Source organism: Aristolochia californica, unplaced genomic scaffold (genome assembly GCF_029961685.1).
Source record: "Aristolochia californica isolate CCGP_79_NKW_82.1479 unplaced genomic scaffold, dmAriCali1.0.hap1 SCAF_2, whole genome shotgun sequence".
Lineage (NCBI taxonomy): Eukaryota > Viridiplantae > Streptophyta > Magnoliopsida > Piperales > Aristolochiaceae > Aristolochia > Aristolochia californica.
Genome location: NW_027181881.1, coordinates 49,165,375 through 49,182,859, shown reverse-complemented (window position 1 = coordinate 49,182,859; position 17,485 = coordinate 49,165,375). Strand labels below are relative to the sequence as shown.

Genomic DNA, 17,485 nt, shown 5'->3' with positions numbered 1-17,485 from the left:
AATAATCACGAGAATATAAAGTCATAAATTCCAAACAGGCTACTCTAATGGGAGTATAGAGATTCAAGGGTCTTCCACACACCTTTAGCAGTTTTGTAGGGCATAGTGTGGGAACCAGTCTTAGGCTCTATACTACTCACTAACCAAGTCATCTCTTGATAATTATCTGATTTTCAACTTGTTTTTTGCCACAATAGATATCTAAGATAGAATTGGACCAATACACAAACTTTGAATTGTTCAATTTCATTGATGTAATGTGAATAGAGGTGGAATCCTTACTGTTAAACTTTTATCAATCCTAGCAAGGGTAATAACCTCACCTTGACTTGAAATTAAACAGTTTTTCAATAAATACCAATTACCACCAACAAAGAGATAAGACTATACTACTGTGCAAACAATAAAATCTTCTCCAGGAATATAATACAATAGAAAGTATGCATCTAATGCTGAAAATTCAATCCATCAACACTCAACCACAATAATAGGCATTTCAAATAGTCCTACAAGCAAATTTGAAAGGTCACATTGCTCTAAAACAACAAAGACCCAACCTCTCTAGGTCTGTGCAAATATGAAAACCCACCAAATAGGCAGTTACAAACCCATAAATAAATTGGGTACAATACATGCTCAACTGTTTATGCAACACTTTAAGCCATGCACCAATAGGTTCAAGCACAAAGAAGAAGAAAAGTTCGAACTTTAACGACAATCAGAATAAAAAGTCAACGAATTCTTTCCTTCCTCGTAAGAAATTGCAGTTGCAGGTATTAGAAAGAAAAAAAGAAAAAGGCTAGAAGTTAAGACTCTCTTTGGACCTATTGCTCTGATACCATGATAAATCCTGCAAAATCTTGAAGGAGAAAAAAAACAGAGAAGAAAGGATAAGAGGCAGAGCTGCAAGGGTTACAACTCCTTGTTAGTGGTTAAAATTTGACCTCTACCCTACATATTAAATTACTTAAGTGAAATTACATGTTATAACAAAATACCCCTCTAGGACTGCCTGTACAGAAAATTAATTAAACCAGCACAATAACAAAATTAAAACAGGGCCAATAACACTACTAATCACCGAGACCTATATACTCTAGAGGGGACAATCATGCACATATGAAAAGATGAAAATAGCCTTGAACTTCAACAGTTACCAATTGTTTAGTACCAACAACACCCACTGCAACCTGTGAACCAATCCACTGTACACCATACTCTATTGAATACAAGGACAAAAAACATTTCAAACTCCAGCAAATACTTTCCTTGAACTCAGAAACGCAAATTACTTGCAGCCTGCCTGGGGTACCAAGGCTTCCTGTATCATATGTTTATAAACGTATATAATCACGCACAATTATAGACTTCTGTAGTTTAGAAAACACCTGATAGCATCCTTCCAATCGATGTTTTGTCTTCTCGGGCATTGGAGTAATGCTTCATAATCGCCAACAATACTCCTTATGAAACACGGCACTTATAATTTGCCGTTTCAACTATGTCCTCTTTGCATCCCTCTTTCTATCAGTAGCTCATGTTTCTTTTACAATTAATATCCTTTTCTTATGTCACCCAAAAGTAAATCAACAAATTGAGTAAATAATTATCCACCAGCAACAAAGTGAAGCTGAAACTTTAGGTCACCAGATGACAAGCTTCTGCACTCTTCCTCTAAAGATGGGTCCTACATCACCACCAGACCATGGTGTTAACCAGCACTTGAGGCAGCGCTAAGGAATTGAAATCTTCGAGAAAGCAAATGTTGATAGCTAACTGGTTAACCAGTGAAGGGAACCTTTTGGTGCAACCACATTTGGGAAGGTTGGAAAGTTGTCCTCCATTACTTTCTTCAATGAAGCAATCACACACGGTTCCATTGTTTCATGCACAAGCGCGTGAACTTACTACAACAAACAACACATATGTGGAGGACAGTTGTCATTTTCTTAATAGACCTGAAGCCCAGCTTTAGCCCTATCACCAAGCACCTGAGAGAATCTGCACATTCCAATGCAGTAAGTTTGCAGGTAATACCCCACCAGTAAAAGCAAGCAGAAGCAACCCACGTGACGAATCTCATGCTTTTCAATAGCTTACTTTAAAGTGGATATTCACAGATTTGCCAGTTAAAACAGAGAGAAGCTCTTCCGATGCCTGGGATGCGGAGTATGAGGTTGCTCCTGAGAGGTTCTGGGGTTGGGACCCATCGCTTTGGCAATATCTAGCTTCCCATTATTTGATTGAGCTGACGTCTTGCATCCAAGTCTCCAAGATGTCAAACGTGGAGAGCTAAGGGCAGAAGCAGTTAATTTATCAGCTACCCTTCTTATCTTCTGTTTTATGGAGGCAAATTCTTGCTCCAGCTCTCTGACCCTAGATTTCATCCTCTCCAGATCCACTCTCAGGACCTGATTCTCTCTTACAACAGTGACCCAACCACCTCTCTGCAGAACCTGACTTGTTATCTCGTTGGTAGAAGAAACAGCAGCTGCTGGCGCACTTTCACCATCTAAAATAGGAAGATAATTTGATATTGTGGTTTTCAAATGCAACTGCTCAAAGAAAAGTACTTGAAGAATGAACCGCAGGGGCAACCGATCGTTCTGTGATGCATGGACACATGCTTCGATGGACAGCTTTTGGCAGTTGATAGTGTTGCATAATTTCTCCTTCTCATTTTCAGACAACCAAGGATGGGCCTACACAGCAGTCACTGTAATGTAAACAATGCTAGAATTCAAACAAAGCTCAATAAGCTGAGAAAATAAGAGAAAACAGTAAAGCTAAAAACATTTCCTGCTGAAAAGCAGAGCTGCTGACAGGCAAGTATGAAAGTGGATCCTTGTTTATGCAAATGACTAAGATAAATTTGAGGACAAAATCTCACAACAAGCTTGATTTTTGAGCCATCTTTATCTTTCTTTTTATTTAAAAAAAAAATTGGTAATAATTCCATGCTTCAGGTCTTAGGTAAACGCACATCATAGAAAAAGCTATTGTAAATGGCTGAGACAACATACTAGTTATTATCATTTCACAAACCCAAACCCAACCCACAAAGAAGATTCAAATCATAAAAAAAGGCACTTGTTTGCGTTCTAACTTCCTTTACATAGGGACTGAACCAGTTATATATGACTTTAACGGCTTGAGCCTAGTGCTATTAATTGTCACTCTGTAAGTTTAAAGCAAGGAACTTAGTGATGAGTGTGCCAACCCATTCCACAAAAACCATTACCAAAGTACAAATTTAGTGAAGGTTAAGACTTTTTTTTTTGTATTTTTTGTATTAGATGGGGTTATCCAGGACTTCCACCAAATAAAATTAAATGCAAATGTTACATCTCTTCAAGTTATTTTAGCTGGCACATGTGGGACAAGGCTTTGACAGTGAAGTTGACTATGCTCCACGTTATTAGTGAGTCGAAGTAAAGGATGACATGCTAGAGAGCATATTTATTGCTGTCAATACGGTTATCAAATACCGAGCTTAAGAAGAGATCCAAGGTTAGAGTCAACCTTAAAATAGATATCCACTGCTCTGTACAGTCCATCATCTAAAGACCTCGAAGAGTCTGGTAAGGCCTCTGCAAGAGATTTCATCTTGCCAAGTTTCAAATTGACATCAGGAGCAATCTCCATAAGATAATTGTCCACCAATTTTGTAACTGTCCGCAAAGGATTAGAAGAGGGAGATTCATCTAGAATGAAAGAAGATGGAGAAAGAGAACTATCACCAGGACCTGACATCAGGAAGTGCTGGATGATGCGTTCAATGCAATCTGTATCATATAAATTATCAGAATCGGAATAATTGGGTAATAAAAGGCTATCAAGAGTAGCCAATGGAAGTTGAGAGCCTATTCTCCTCTCTAAAATGTCTTGACATGATTGAGAAACACCTAGAATCATTCCAACACGCAGTAGTCCCAATAAGAAACAGCAAAATGATTTTCCTTTCTTCAGAGGTAGGAGCTTTATGATGCTTTCCAGTAAAAACCTTTGATCAACTACAGCAACTGACTTAAGAGTCTTGACACTTTGGCCTTTGCTTCCTTGTACAGCTCTCCGACGACTTAGGCCTGGAAGATATTTTTGTGCATAGTGCATTATTACACCTACTAAATTCTCAGATCTTGTACCTCTCATTTTCATTGTTTCTATCAGCCTTTCAAACAATTGTACATTAAGGTACGACACATCTTCAAACCACCAATCAGATTGAGTGCTTCTGATTCTGGCTCCAGTATTTATTCCATTCCATAGTATACTCCCACCAGGGCTCTGCAAGGTGCCGTACATCATCATAGGCCACCCAAACAGGCTTGGATCTGTACAAGCCATTATAGATAGAGCATTCAGTGATTTTTCTACAATTTTTAAGGTATCTGCCTCTGCAAAAACAGAATCCAGACTACGAAGAACCAAAATACAATCATTCCAGTTCCGTAGCACGGTTTTATGGAAGTAACTCTCAGACATGGCCAGTAAGTTGTCTTCCCCATATTCTTCTGTCATTTCGAGATAGTCTGACACACAATACACCATAGCAACATTTTTTGAAGTCAATTCCACACGAAGACCATAGCAAAATTCTACGGTGATGAAAAATGAGTCGGGACCACCTGGACATCCAACTAATTTGAAGTGAAAAGCATCTCCAGACATATTTGAAGATTCTTTCAGTAACCGAGCAATTCTCCCGCATTTTGACATGAGAGGAAACTGACCAAAAAAGATATTTTACTTCTAAGTTATAGTGAATAACATCCTGTAATGAATAAACCGAAGTCGAGCAACTAGCTGTATCAAGTTCAGCAAATTCTCAAAAGGAAATACTGGGTTAATTTTTTTATGGAAATTTGAAAAGAAGTTTGAAGCTTCTCATAATGCATGACCTTATGCAGCAAAAGTAGCATATACCTTGTGAAGATGAAAGAATACATCTTCTACTTCGATGGTGATATCACTTGGTAAAGATGCATTGTAAAACCTGTCATCCATGATAAAAGCAGTACTTCCTATAATCAGTCCTCATATGTTAATAGAAATAAATTGATTGCTCCTCAAAATTCCAACCAGGGGTTTTCTAATTCAATTCTACGTAAAGTGAAAACATATATTGAGTAACAAACAACAGAAATTTCTTTTCTCATTATCATAATAGTATACATTTCCAGCTTCCATGGCAGAGGAACAGTTTCAGTTTCAGATCAAGAAGTAGTAATCTAGTATAAGAAAAGAAAAAGGTCCAGAATTTTTTTTTTCAACTTTAAGGTTAATTTATTCCTTTTTGGTTGGTCAGGTAAAGAAATACATTGTATAAATTAGAAATTCAAATGGTGTGTCAACGCCATGAATTTCTGACCTATTTGAATATGGATAACAATCTCCATTCTCAAAAGTGCTCTACCATTTAAACCAGAATGTCTGTGCAAGAGCTTATAAACTTGTTACAAGTGCCAAGCACAGAAAGGCTAACGGGAGCCCACAATTTCTTGAATAGCTGATGCTGGTTTTCCTATAAGACCAGTTGAATCGCAGTTTTAAGGAGACTTATATGTCTTTTGACAAATGCAAGATTTTTAAGAAACTGAAATTAAATCCTCATCGGCATATAATCCAAGAAGAATTTGGGACCTGCTTCAATATTGAACAACTTCCAACAAAAAGGATGACAAACAAATAAACAAGTTGCATATAGTCAGGTTCAAGTCCATTCCAAAATGATTCATCATAGCTAGGAAGCCTCTTCCCAATTAATAAGCACAAGATCTTCCTAATCCTGGATCAATATGGAACACCCTCCTCGGGTTTGGGCCTTCTTTAGAGCTTCTAAACATAAAAATTTTATTTGGAGGCCCACTGACTAGTACCCGCTTTCTAATCCTGCATAAGACCCAATACTGCTACTTCCAACTCAAGCCATGTAGATGTAAAGAGAATGGTTAAAGAAATTGCTGAATCTATGGGAGTGGAAACCAGTAGGCTTTGATCATGATATTGCACCCTTCTTGATCATCATATCCAAATGAAGAATTTCTCTTGGAAGGGTTTAAGGCTTCTTGAAAACGTGCCTCTGATCAAGATTGATTGTTCCATCACAAATCAACCTTGTCTTTTTTTTCAAGAATCCAAATTCAATTCTGCTATCCCCTCCATTATCAGAGACATTTGGACATCTCACCGATTTACTTGGGACTCCTTAAATGCTCAAGGCATTGCAAGTGGCATTATTTCAATTTGGAGTTGTAGAGTCCTTGACTTGATTCAGATCTCTGCAGGTGAATTCTGCCTCAGTCATCCACTTGAAGACTCTTTCGGATAACTCCATCTGGTTGGTTTTTTGTGTCTATGAACCCACAAGATAGGCACAACACTTTGATTTTTGGGCTGAGATACAGAACTTCTTGGGAGCTTGGAATAGCCCTTGGCTGATATTAGGTGATTTCAATGTCATACGTTTTTGTGGGGAGAAGAGTCCCCTTGGCCAAGTCGTTACCCTGCAATGGCTGAATTTAACAACTTGATTGATCTTTGTGGTTTGAAAAGAAACCTCCTTGAGTGGCTCCAAATTCACTTGGTCAAATGCTCAAGTCCCACCAATTCAGAGCAAGCTGAATCATTTTTTATTTTTTTTGCTTCTTCAGACCAGTTGCAAAAGTTTTGTGATGTGGCTGGTATGTCTCTCACTCCAACAATTTCAGATGATAGACTCATCTACTTAAATTGTGATATGAGTAATGGGGGCCTATCCCCCAACAAAAAAGACGGTTTTGTGGCCCTTCTTGAAAATTGGTAGAAATCTTCTAGAATTGAGGGTTCAATGGGTTTTCATTCATCCAAAAGTTGAAATTGCTAAAGTGCAAATTAAGCAGTGGACTAAGTCCTCCTTGGGTACTTTCTCCTCTCATCGATCCACTCTCCTTTCTAAAATTCAAGATTTGGATCAAATTGCCAACTATCACCCTCTTGGTTTAGACGAGGTACTCACATCTTAACTTTCTTGTAAATTTTATTGTTTATATATAAATACATCTTTATCAAAAAAAAAAAAAAAACATCTTAACTTTCTTAAAATTAATCATGCTTTTATTTCTTGTGAGTGTATACATTGGAAACAGAGAGTGTGTTTTAACTGGCTCAAGGACAGTAATGGTAACACTCATTTTTTTTATACCATCACCTCCTCCCACTGGTGGTGAAATAGGATCTCCTCCCTCTGCATTAATGGGGAAATGATCCCTGACCAGGCCGTTTTTGCTAATGAGTTCACAAGATTTTTCTCAGGTCTTTATAAGGAAGAGAATGTTGATTGCCCAAACCCAAGCTCCTTGTGTTTAAGAAAAACTGATTCTGAATCTGCATGCAAACCTTGAGCTTCCATTTTCTTCTATGAACTGTTTGTTTATCAAATTTCATGAAAAGGGTATCACAAGAAAAATTATTAAATCCACCTTCATTACTAAGGTTCTAAAGAAATACCAGCCTGAGAATCCCTCCCTCTTCAGGCTCATCAGCCTTACTATGAATTCATACAAGATTATTATAAAAGTTCCAGATTACTATGAAAGTTCCAGCTATCCACCCACGCAGGGCCCTCTCTTTTGTTGTTAGTTCCTGGCAAAATACTTCTATTCATGGAAGGCAACATTTGGATGATTTTCTTATGGCCCATGAGCTTGTGAATTATTTTAACAAAAAAAAATGAGAAGAATCTTTGTTGAGCTTGATCTTGAAAAATCTTTTGAACATATAAGTTGGAGCATTCTTGATTTTGTTTTGATGATCGTGGAATTTGACAGGAGATGGACAATGTGGGTTAGAAGTTGTGTATCAACCGCCTCTTTCTCTGTCCTTGTGAATGGTAGTGCTTGTGGTTATTTCCAGAGTTAACTAGGGGCATTTAGCAAGGCTACCCCTATCACCTATACTGTTTAACATTGTAGGGGAAGCCCTCTTTAATCTCTTCTCCACTACTAGGTTCAAACACTGGCTGAATCTTATTTCAGATATCGAAGGTTTGCATGTCCCCATTCTCCAATTCGTGGATGACATGCTTTGTTTTTTTAAGCCACTCCTAGTCAGATGATTAACCTAAAAGCACTCTTAATATTCTATGAGTTAATTGTTGGGCAGAAAAATAATTGGGTGAAGTTTGTTTTGCATGACATCCTTGTCCCGTAAGAAGACCTTCTTCAATTGGGTTGCTAAGTCAGGCAACTTCCAGCTACATACTTTGGCCTCCCTCTCTCTCTCAGCCACCGAACTGAAACACTTTGAGCTCCCATCATTAAGAGATTTGAATGACAGACACTTGAACTGGAAAGGTAAGCTCCTCTCTAAAGCTCGGAGTTTGACTCTTGTCAAAGCTACCTCAGCCAGTCTCATGTTGTACCACCTCTCTCTTCTCAATTGTCCAGCCAGTGTTACAAATAAAATTGAGCCACTTGAGAGGCGCTTTATATGGTTTGGTTCATCTAATATATCAAACTACCACCTTGTTTGATGGGAAGATGTTGGACTCCCAAAAGATGATAGAAGACTTGGAATTAGACAAGTGAAAAGCTTGACTAAGGCCCTTCTTGCTCAGTAGAGCAGGAGATTTATCACAAGCATTGATGCATTATGGAGATATGTTGTAAAGTTGGGTCCAAGGCCCATCCAAAATGAATAGCCATGTTAGGCAGACTTTTTCCCAACTAATAAACCCAATATCTTAATACTCACTAAATGTGAAACTATTCTTTAACACTCCCCTCTCATGTGTAAGCTCTATTTTGTGTTTTACAAGTGAACAGTTTAGGAAGAGGCCCATGTACGAAAACCAGCTTTGATACAAGTGAAGTTAGGTCCAAGGTTGATCCCAAAATGATTAACTAAGGTAGGAAGCTTACTTTTTAACTAATAAACCCAAGATCTTTGTGGGACTATTCTTTTACACTAGTCATAAATGCAAAATATGGATATGATAGTAATTGTTGGTTCCCGCCTAAACTCCCCCCAATCACAAATCCTCTCCCCAAGGAAAAGACTTCTGAAGCTGAGTATTTCAGTCCATGAAGAGGTGAGATTCTGATGAAAACAAGTTCTGGTGTCAAAATTTGGATTGAATGTTGGGCTCTTGAACAGCCTTTGGCATCTATGCTCTTAAGATCCTTTGCTCTAGCCCAAGATAAAGATGGAACAGTCATGATGGAACAGTCATCTGTAATTGTGACAATGATGGTTGGAACCTTAACTTGAGAAGAAGTCTTAGAGATCAGGAAATTGGAGTTGTTTGCCAACTTATGAATACATCAGGGTACTAATGCTGATATCATTAAATGGAAACAGTATACTAGTGGAGCTTTTATAGTTACTACAAGTTATAATCGGCCGTATGCTGAATCTTCCCCTTCAAACTTTGCTGTTGCCACAATTTGAAATTAATTGGGACCTCCTAAGGCTCTTTTCTTCTGCCAGTGGCGCTGCAAGAAGCTGTATCCTTGCCCAAGATAATTTGCAGCACAGAGGAACTAAAATCATCAACTTTATTTGTAGACTTTGTGGGGATGTGGAGGGTCAGTTGATTCTTTTTTTCTTTTTTTAGAAAAGCAAAGTTTTATACCAAAGAAAGAAAAAACAAACCAAAGCTTAGAGGGACCCTCCCATTATAACAAGGGATTGGAGGGAGGGGCATCTCTTAGCAAGAGAATCTGCAAGGTACTTGGTAGAACGAGGCACATGAGCCCAATTACAGTTAAGAGAAAGCAAAATATCCAAAATTTGGTTGAAAACCAGCCAATGCCTCCAAGGAGTTCGGGTGTAGGATTTGCACCAGCTGATGATCAATTGTGAATCTCCCTCAATAATTAAGTGATCACCTCATGGTAAGATGCCCTTTCTCATTGGGAATTTGGAGTTTGGAGCCACCTCATCCATCTTTCTAATATCAACTTATGCCTTCCTGCTACTTATCAAGACCTCACTATTCATCTCACTTCTTGGTCACTTCCTACATCTGGCAAGCGCATTTGGCACATCATGCTATCGGTGACTCCTTGGTCCACATGGGCTGAAAGCAATAATCCTATCTTCAAAGGGAAGTTTGTAGCTGTTGACGATATTGTTGAAAAAGTCTTCCATACTACTCTCTTGGCTCCACAGCAAGAATAGTTTTTCTCGGTCCAACTGCTCCTACGCCAGAGAGAACTGGTCTCAATTGCTGCTCCAAGACCTACTAGATCGCTTACCCTCACCCCATGGGCACCCCCTGCTCCCCAGACTGGAACCTTCAAACTAATTTTGATGGCAGCACTAGTGGCTGCCCAGGACCTGCAGATTTTGATGAAATCTTCCAAGACCTCTCCAGCAGCCAAATTCTCTCTTACCCTGGCCCTCTTGGTACAGTGAGTCCTTCCATGCTGAAGTTCAAGCTTTGCTGCATGGAATCCATATTGCTGCCGAGGCAAACTTTTATCCACTCTTTGTTGAAGGTGATTCTTATACTGTCAAAAACTGATTCAATAGTGAGAGTAGCTCTCCTTGAAGATTCCTCCAATTTTTTTAGGAGATTATGGATAGGGCTCAAAATCTTTTAGTTCCCTGGTGCCATGCCCCAAGATCCGGAAAATCTACGGCTGATAGTGGGCACTACACTCCCAGGACTTACTCTAAGAGCACCATGGGCAATATTAGATTAATTGTATTCATCCTTTGTTTTTCATTTCTGTTGTAATTTTCTAATTTAGCACTCCAAATGGGAGAAGCTAGTTGTACCTCCTCTCACACTCAACAAAAGCTCTATCTCACTTTCTAAAAAAAAAAAAAAGAAGAAGAAGCCATCTAGATGTGCATATTACCTGTATTTTCACCGTTAATACCAAATCAGTTACTTTTCCAAGAACTTCAATAGGAACAAATTCAAGCAAAGCAAGTATCAAGAACTGAAACACTTAATGTAAACAGAACTCCTTCCAGCAGTTTCCGATTTCGTACTTTACTCTGGTTGTCCCCAAAGTGTTACTCATTGTAACATAGACCTTCTACTTGGAGACTCTAACTTTGAAACAGTTCAAAATTACACTTAGTATGAAAAAAAAAACTTTTACCTTTTATTTTTGGGACAATGAATGAGGATGAGTCTGTTAGGAACATTATACAAGTTTGTTCATTTCACAAAAGCATAACTATTATAACAATATTTCATTTACATGACTACTAACTGGACATTGCAAAACAGAATCTCTTTTCTGTTCTTAATCTCAGAGATATAAATATATAGTAGACTGCTTGTTCTTCTTCTTTCAAAACGTAAATTTGACCATAAATAGTCACAATGTTGCATAGGTCAAATAAGCATGAATATTTACAACTTTATTACATTGAAGATCTGTTATGCTTCATATAACCACGGTGCCTTAACAAATGATGTTTTCTCCTACATTGAAGATCTGTTATGCTTCATATAACCACAGTGCCTTAACAAATGAAATATTAACCACACTACAAACCATCCTGAAGGTCCTTCCTAATGCATAGCAGACCATTACATTTCCTCTTTCAGACAAAGTCTTGGTGTTAGTAGACTGAAATCTCAGTAATTGATGTGTTCCATGAAATAATCTCTGAAAGTCCATGCTTGTGATTTAAGCTCGGTAGGGAACAAATTTAAAGACTGATATACCGGTTTCATCCTCAAAATTGATATAGTGGATCTGTTACTTTGATCTTTCTTCGTTTGCAGATTTTTCACCCTTGCCTTAAGATTTTTTAATAAATGGTTTTAAAGAAATTCTAGTTTTTTATCTCTTGAAATTTTGAAACCCTCTGGTTTAGCACATAAAAGGTTAACAAATGATGCGTCAGTTCACTACTGCACTCATAAAAGGATCAAGCCACAGCCTCGAAACTTGAGGGAGGCGGATGGAAGCTGGACATCCAATTCATGGTCCCCACTATGATCTCCAGAGCTGTCCCTAGCTGGCCTTACGAACTCCACAAATTTTCATGAATAAAATCACCACCAATGGGAATCTCCAAAGCTAGACAGCAAACTCAATTTTTTCAGTCAAACCGAGCTAGCAAGACGAGCTACATCCAGCCAAGGGCTTAGAACTTCAATTGCGCAAGACACTGATACTAGTCATCCTTCTGACTAGGAAAACAACTAGCAGCACACACTTCTCCTACATTGTCTACAATTGCAGCACCCATTTCCAATGCCACAATTACGGACCTCAGCAATCAAAATAAAACAATTCAAACCGAATGAATTTTGAGCAGAAAGGAAAAGGGTGGGAAAAGGCTACCATTCTTTGCCTTGGCGATAAAAACCGGACGCTTTGCGAGCAAGAGCCATGCAAAAAAAGAGCCGGGTAATCCTCTCTCAGTCGGTTGTTGATTAGAGACTCTTAAAAGGGTAGCAGCCACTTTTGCAGACAAACGCAGAGGAGAGAATAATTGGCAGAGAAAGGCGTGAAGGGTACTGCAAGGTTGCCACCTGCAAAAAAAAAAAAAACCAACAACCAGCCAACACATCAAAAGACAACGAGACCACAACAAGGACGGGGGCGGTCGCCGGCCGGAGGATGAAGCCCACAAATGGCGAAAGGGAAGATAGCTACAGGGTGGAAAGAAAGGCGACAAGAGCCACTTATGGTGGCCGCCACCGTGATAAAATGCCGCACAAAATACGAATTCTTTAACTCCATGATATTTAAAAGTAGACAGTTGAACGTTGACTGGGACTGAGATAGTTAAGATCAAAGAAATTAAACTTGTGAATTGACAAAATTACCATCGAGATAGAAACAACACAGGTAACAGGTTCTCGTAGGTTCAGGATGTCGGTCGCTTGGCTGTCCTCGAAAACTGTGTACTCATGGGCGCTTGTGAGTTGTGACACACGCAACGAGGATCCCACAGCACGAGTGCTTAATCATAATGTCTTTCTTTAAAGATTAAATGTAATAATTACAGGGAAAAAAAGCGCGGTCCCACGTACACCTGGACCAATTTTTAAAATTAGAAGCGGTAGAGACTGTATCAAGCTATGTACTCATGTTTAAAGAATAATTTAACTACTAATCAAAACGCTCAAGAGCTGAAGGGACAAACTCCCTGCTGCGTTTCCTGGTGTGGAAATGTGCTGCCCAGGATTTAACTGGTGGGTTTGTTAGATTCGTAATAATAAATTCTAATCTAGAATTTACCACATGTTAGAATATTAGGATTGAAAACAAAATACCTGGATCCATTCCGTAAATTTTGCCTTCTGATGCGGAATTTCTATGACGAATGATAAGAACGGATATGGTCTTCCTCAATTAAATCGCCTTATTCCTCAATGGGACTTTCGTCTCTCTTCCGGATGGGGAGAAGGGAAACTATGTATGATTTAGTATGTTGGGGACCATAACTATATTATGTCTCTTTATATAGGGTTCCCATAATTCCCTATGGTATCTACTCAAGTGGCCCATTCCTTAATGGGTTTAACAAAATTAGATCACTTAATTTCAGCTCTTCCATTAATAATAGAAAATATAATTGCATAATAAATATGTTACCCAAATTAGAATAGGAAATATGAATTTCCTAACAATCTCCCACTTGAGTTACATATCATTCCTGAAACAATTATATCACAATTCTTTAGGCGTGCATCTGTATACTATTAATAATGGAACCATCGTATATATTAATAATGAAACCACCGCGACTTTCATCACATTACATTCGTGACTAAATCACGATGATCACCATACTAATACACTCAATGACATAGATCAAATATGGATGAGTAGCATGAAAATTACATGTAATGTGATCTCAAACATGCCTATTTCCAACTGGTCCTTCTTTAGTCTTTAGTGAGATCTTTCCATAGTCCTTAATGCAATGTGAACATTGCACATAGAAAAACACAAGCAAGTTCATAAATAAAATAATAAGCAATCAATTTTATTAAAAAATAAATAACTCAATGTTTAAAGCAAACATATAGTACAAAAATGACTCCCACTAAACCAAGGTATCCTCATAAATAACGCCCATATGAGCAGTGTGCTCATGAAAGACCTTCGGCTGTAAACCCTTGGTTAATGGGTCTGCTAGCATAGAGTCCGTCCCTATATGTTCTATAGAAATCTGCTTATTCTGAACTCTCTCCTTAACAACTAGAAACTTGATGTCAATAAACTTTGACTTCGTCGAGCTCCTGTTGTTGTTGGAATAAAGTACTGCCGAGTTATTGTCACAGTAAATCTTTAATGGCCTTTCAATGCTATCTACCACTCGCAGCCCAGTGACAAAGTTTCGCAACCATATTCTGTGGTTGGATGCTTCAAAACAAGCAATGAACTCCGCAACCATAGTTGAAGAAGCTATGAGAGTCTGCTTAGCAGACTTCCAAGAGATAGCTCCTTCACCCAACATAAAGATGTAGCCTGATGTGGAGCGTCTGCTATCTTGGCATAAGGCAAAGTCGGAGTCAGAGAACCCAATGATCTCTAAACTATCTGATCTCCGATAAGTAAGCATGTAGTCATTTTTTCTCCTCAAATAACGCATCACGCGTTTGGCTGCCTTCCAATGTTACATACCCGGATTACTCAAATACCTGCCCAGAATTCCTACTATAAATGCTATGTCGGGACGAGTACAAACTTGAGCGTACATTAAACTCCCTACTACTGATACATAGGGAATTTTCTATATCTCTGTTATTTCAAGATCATTTTTAGGGCACTGTTTGAGACTAAATTTGTCTCCTTTAGCGACGGGTGTGTCTCCTGGATTACAATATTTCATGTCGAATCTACTCAACACCTTATCAATATAGCTCTTTTGTGACAACCTAAGGATACCTTGAGAACGATCTCTAAGTATCTGTATACCTAATACAAAAGAGGCATCACCAAGATCTTTCATCTCGATTTTCTTCGCCAGAAATTTCTTGGTTTCATGCAATAAGCCTATATCGTTACTAGCGAGTAGAATATCATCGACATATAATATCAGGAAGATGTATTTACTCCCGCTGAACTTATGATATACATAATCATCAACAACATTCGCCTCAAAACCGTACGAGGTTATGACTTGATGGAACTTGTGATACCATTTACGGGAAGCCTGTTTGAGACCATAGATGGATTTCTTCAATTTACAGACCATAGACTATCTGCTCCAGGAAAGTCTGAGCAACCCGTGTTGTTGTATACGGATGAGTCATCGGTATAAAATGCCCGTACTTGGAGAATCGATCAACCACTACGAAAAGTACGGATTTGCCGGCTGACAGGGGTAGGCCTTCTACAAAATCCATTGAAATATCGGCCCAAACCTGCGTAGGAAGGGCCAGAGGCTGGAGAAGACCGGCTGGACTCAAGTGCTCGGCTTTGTTGCGCTGGCATACCTGACAGTCGCCCACATAAGTGGCAATAGAGGGTTTCATGGCTTGCCAGTAAAAATTAGCTCGAATTTTGTGCAAGGTCTTCTGGATCCCCTTGTGTGTACTGTCGTGGTAGGCCGAGAGAATAGCTGGAATCAACTCGGACTCAGGTGGAAGGAAAATCCGATGCTTGTAATAAATAAGTGAATCTTGGATGGACCACTTCACATTCATTGTCCCTTCTGAGATCTGCTGATGCAGTTCTTGCAATGCAGGGTTAGTAGCATGTGCTTCTCGCACCAAGTCCATAATGAGAAATCTCGACTGGCTGATAGAATAGACTGACTGCTGATCTTCAAACACCGTGACAAGGCATCTGCCACCTTATTTAATCTCCCCGCACGATACTCCACCGAGAAGTCAAACCCCAACAACTTACTGATCCAGTGTTGTTGTGGCGACGTCGTCAAACGTTGTTCTAGTAAGAATTTAAGGTTGTAGTGATCCGTGCGTATGAGAAAAGCCCGGCCCTAGAGATAAGGCCTCCAATGTTGGACCGCTTTGGCCAACCCAATCAATTCGCGCTCATAGGCTACCAGTTTGTGATGGCGGACTACCAACTGTCTGCTAAAATAAGCAATAGGATGGCCCAACTGCTGTAAAACGGCCCCCATGCCCACGCCCGAAGCGTCGCACTCTACCACGAACAATTCGTCGAAGTTGGGAAGTTGTAATACTGGCGCGGATGCGAGGGCAGCTTTGAGTGCGACAAATGATGTGGTGGCCCTCTCATTCCAAATAAAGGAATTTTTCTTGAGTAAACTCGTCAATGGTGCTGCTACTGGCCCATAGTTCTGAATAAATTTGCGGTAGTAGCCCGCAAGACCCAGAAAACCCCGTAATGCAGAACACGACTGTGGTTGCGGCCACTCGTGAATAGCTCGGATCTTCTCGGGATCCACCGTAACCCCTCATGTGAGATATCCCACATGTGAAGCCGCAAAAGAACACTTGGAGTGTTTCAAATAGAGCTGATGTGCTCTTAACAAGTCGAAAACAATCCTCAAGTGTGCCGAGTGCTCCTCAACCGACTTGCTATAAATCAAAATATCATCGAAAAATACAAGAACAAATTTGCGAAGATAGGGGCTAAATACCTCGTTCATCAAAGCTTGAAAAGTGGAGGGTGCATTGGATAACCCGAACGGCATGACAACGAACTCAAAGTGGCCATGGTGTGTGCGGAACGCCGTCTTCTTGATATCAGAGGGGTGCATCCGGACCTGATGGTATCCCGAACGGAGGTCGAGTTTAGTGAATGACCACGACCCATGTAACTCATCCAGAAGCTCATCCACTACCGGAATCGGGAACTTGTCTTTTACTGTCTGCACGTTCAACTCCTGATAATCCACGCAGAACTTCCATGTCCCATCATGTTTCTTCACAAGTAAGACGGGTGAAGAGAACGGGGAGCGGCTGGGACAAATAAGACCCTGTTTCAACATCTCATGGCACTGACGCTCTATCTCGTCCTTCTGAAGGTGTGGGTAACGGTATGGTCGCACGACCACTACCTCAGAACCTGGTTTCAGACAGATCTTGTGGTCACAGTGTCTCATGGGAGGCAACCCCGAAGGCTCCTGGAAGAGGTCATAGAACTCCTCAACCAGACCATTACTAGTACTGACAGGTTGATCCTACGTCTGTAAAGTGTGTATGCGGTGGGTCCTGTCCACCTGACAGCCTTGTAAGAGCACCCGACTTCCGGCCAAATCAAAGCTCATGGTTAAAGCTGAAAAGTCCCACAGAATGCGCCCCAATGTTTGTAACCATTTAATGCCTAAAACCATATCAAATCCCGCTAGGGGAATAACAAAAAATTCCGCATTAAATGAAGTAAATCCAATGGAAAAAGTTATCGCCTTACTAATCCCATAGCTAGGGACCTTCTCGCCATTGGCCACTGAGACGGTGGCTGTCGGATGAGTGTGTATCTGGGGAGATGCTGTGCGGCTGTCAAACTCAGAAAATTGTGTGTACTCCCTGAGTCGACCAGTCCCACCAGTTCTCGGTCGATGACATGAGCTCGGACTTGCATTG

At 39.8% G+C, this 17,485-nt stretch overlaps 1 protein-coding gene across 3 annotated transcripts; it reads right to left on the bottom strand.

Annotated features, from left to right (window-relative positions):
• Positions 1-1,000: 1,000 nt before the first annotated feature.
• Positions 1,001-12,635, bottom strand: LOC137955985 (BTB/POZ domain-containing protein At3g44820). Of its 3 annotated transcripts, none has more exons than XM_068803251.1 (5): positions 12,297-12,635; positions 4,927-4,996; positions 3,523-4,728; positions 2,101-2,702; positions 1,001-2,001 (listed from the first exon to the last, which is right to left on the bottom strand). In XM_068803251.1, exons 1-4 carry the CDS (start codon positions 12,344-12,346, stop codon positions 2,130-2,132), a joined length of 1,899 nt encoding a protein of 632 aa, XP_068659352.1. In that variant the 5' UTR covers positions 12,347-12,635; the 3' UTR covers positions 1,001-2,001; positions 2,101-2,129. The 3 variants fall into 3 exon arrangements, with proteins under 3 accessions (XP_068659352.1, XP_068659353.1, XP_068659351.1); XM_068803252.1 differs by having other exon boundaries at positions 1,001-2,702; positions 3,523-4,532; positions 4,629-4,728; XM_068803250.1 differs by having other exon boundaries at positions 1,001-2,702.
• Between the last annotated feature and the right edge of the window lie 4,850 nt (positions 12,636-17,485).

What these genes read in the sequence shown, in the direction of transcription:
- LOC137955985 (XM_068803250.1), bottom strand. Translation starts at nt 12,346, where the DNA reads ATGGCTCTTGCTCGCAAAGCGTCCGGTTTTTATCGCCAAGGCAAAGAA. An exon ending in TATCGCCAAGGCAAAGAATG is followed by an intron (nt 4,997 to 12,296) that starts GTAGCCTTTTCC and finishes CATGGATGACAG; the next exon opens with GTTTTACAATGCATCTTTAC. An exon ending in TATTCTTTCATCTTCACAAG is followed by an intron (nt 4,729 to 4,926) that starts GTATATGCTACT and finishes TTTTTTGGTCAG; the next exon opens with TTTCCTCTCATGTCAAAATG.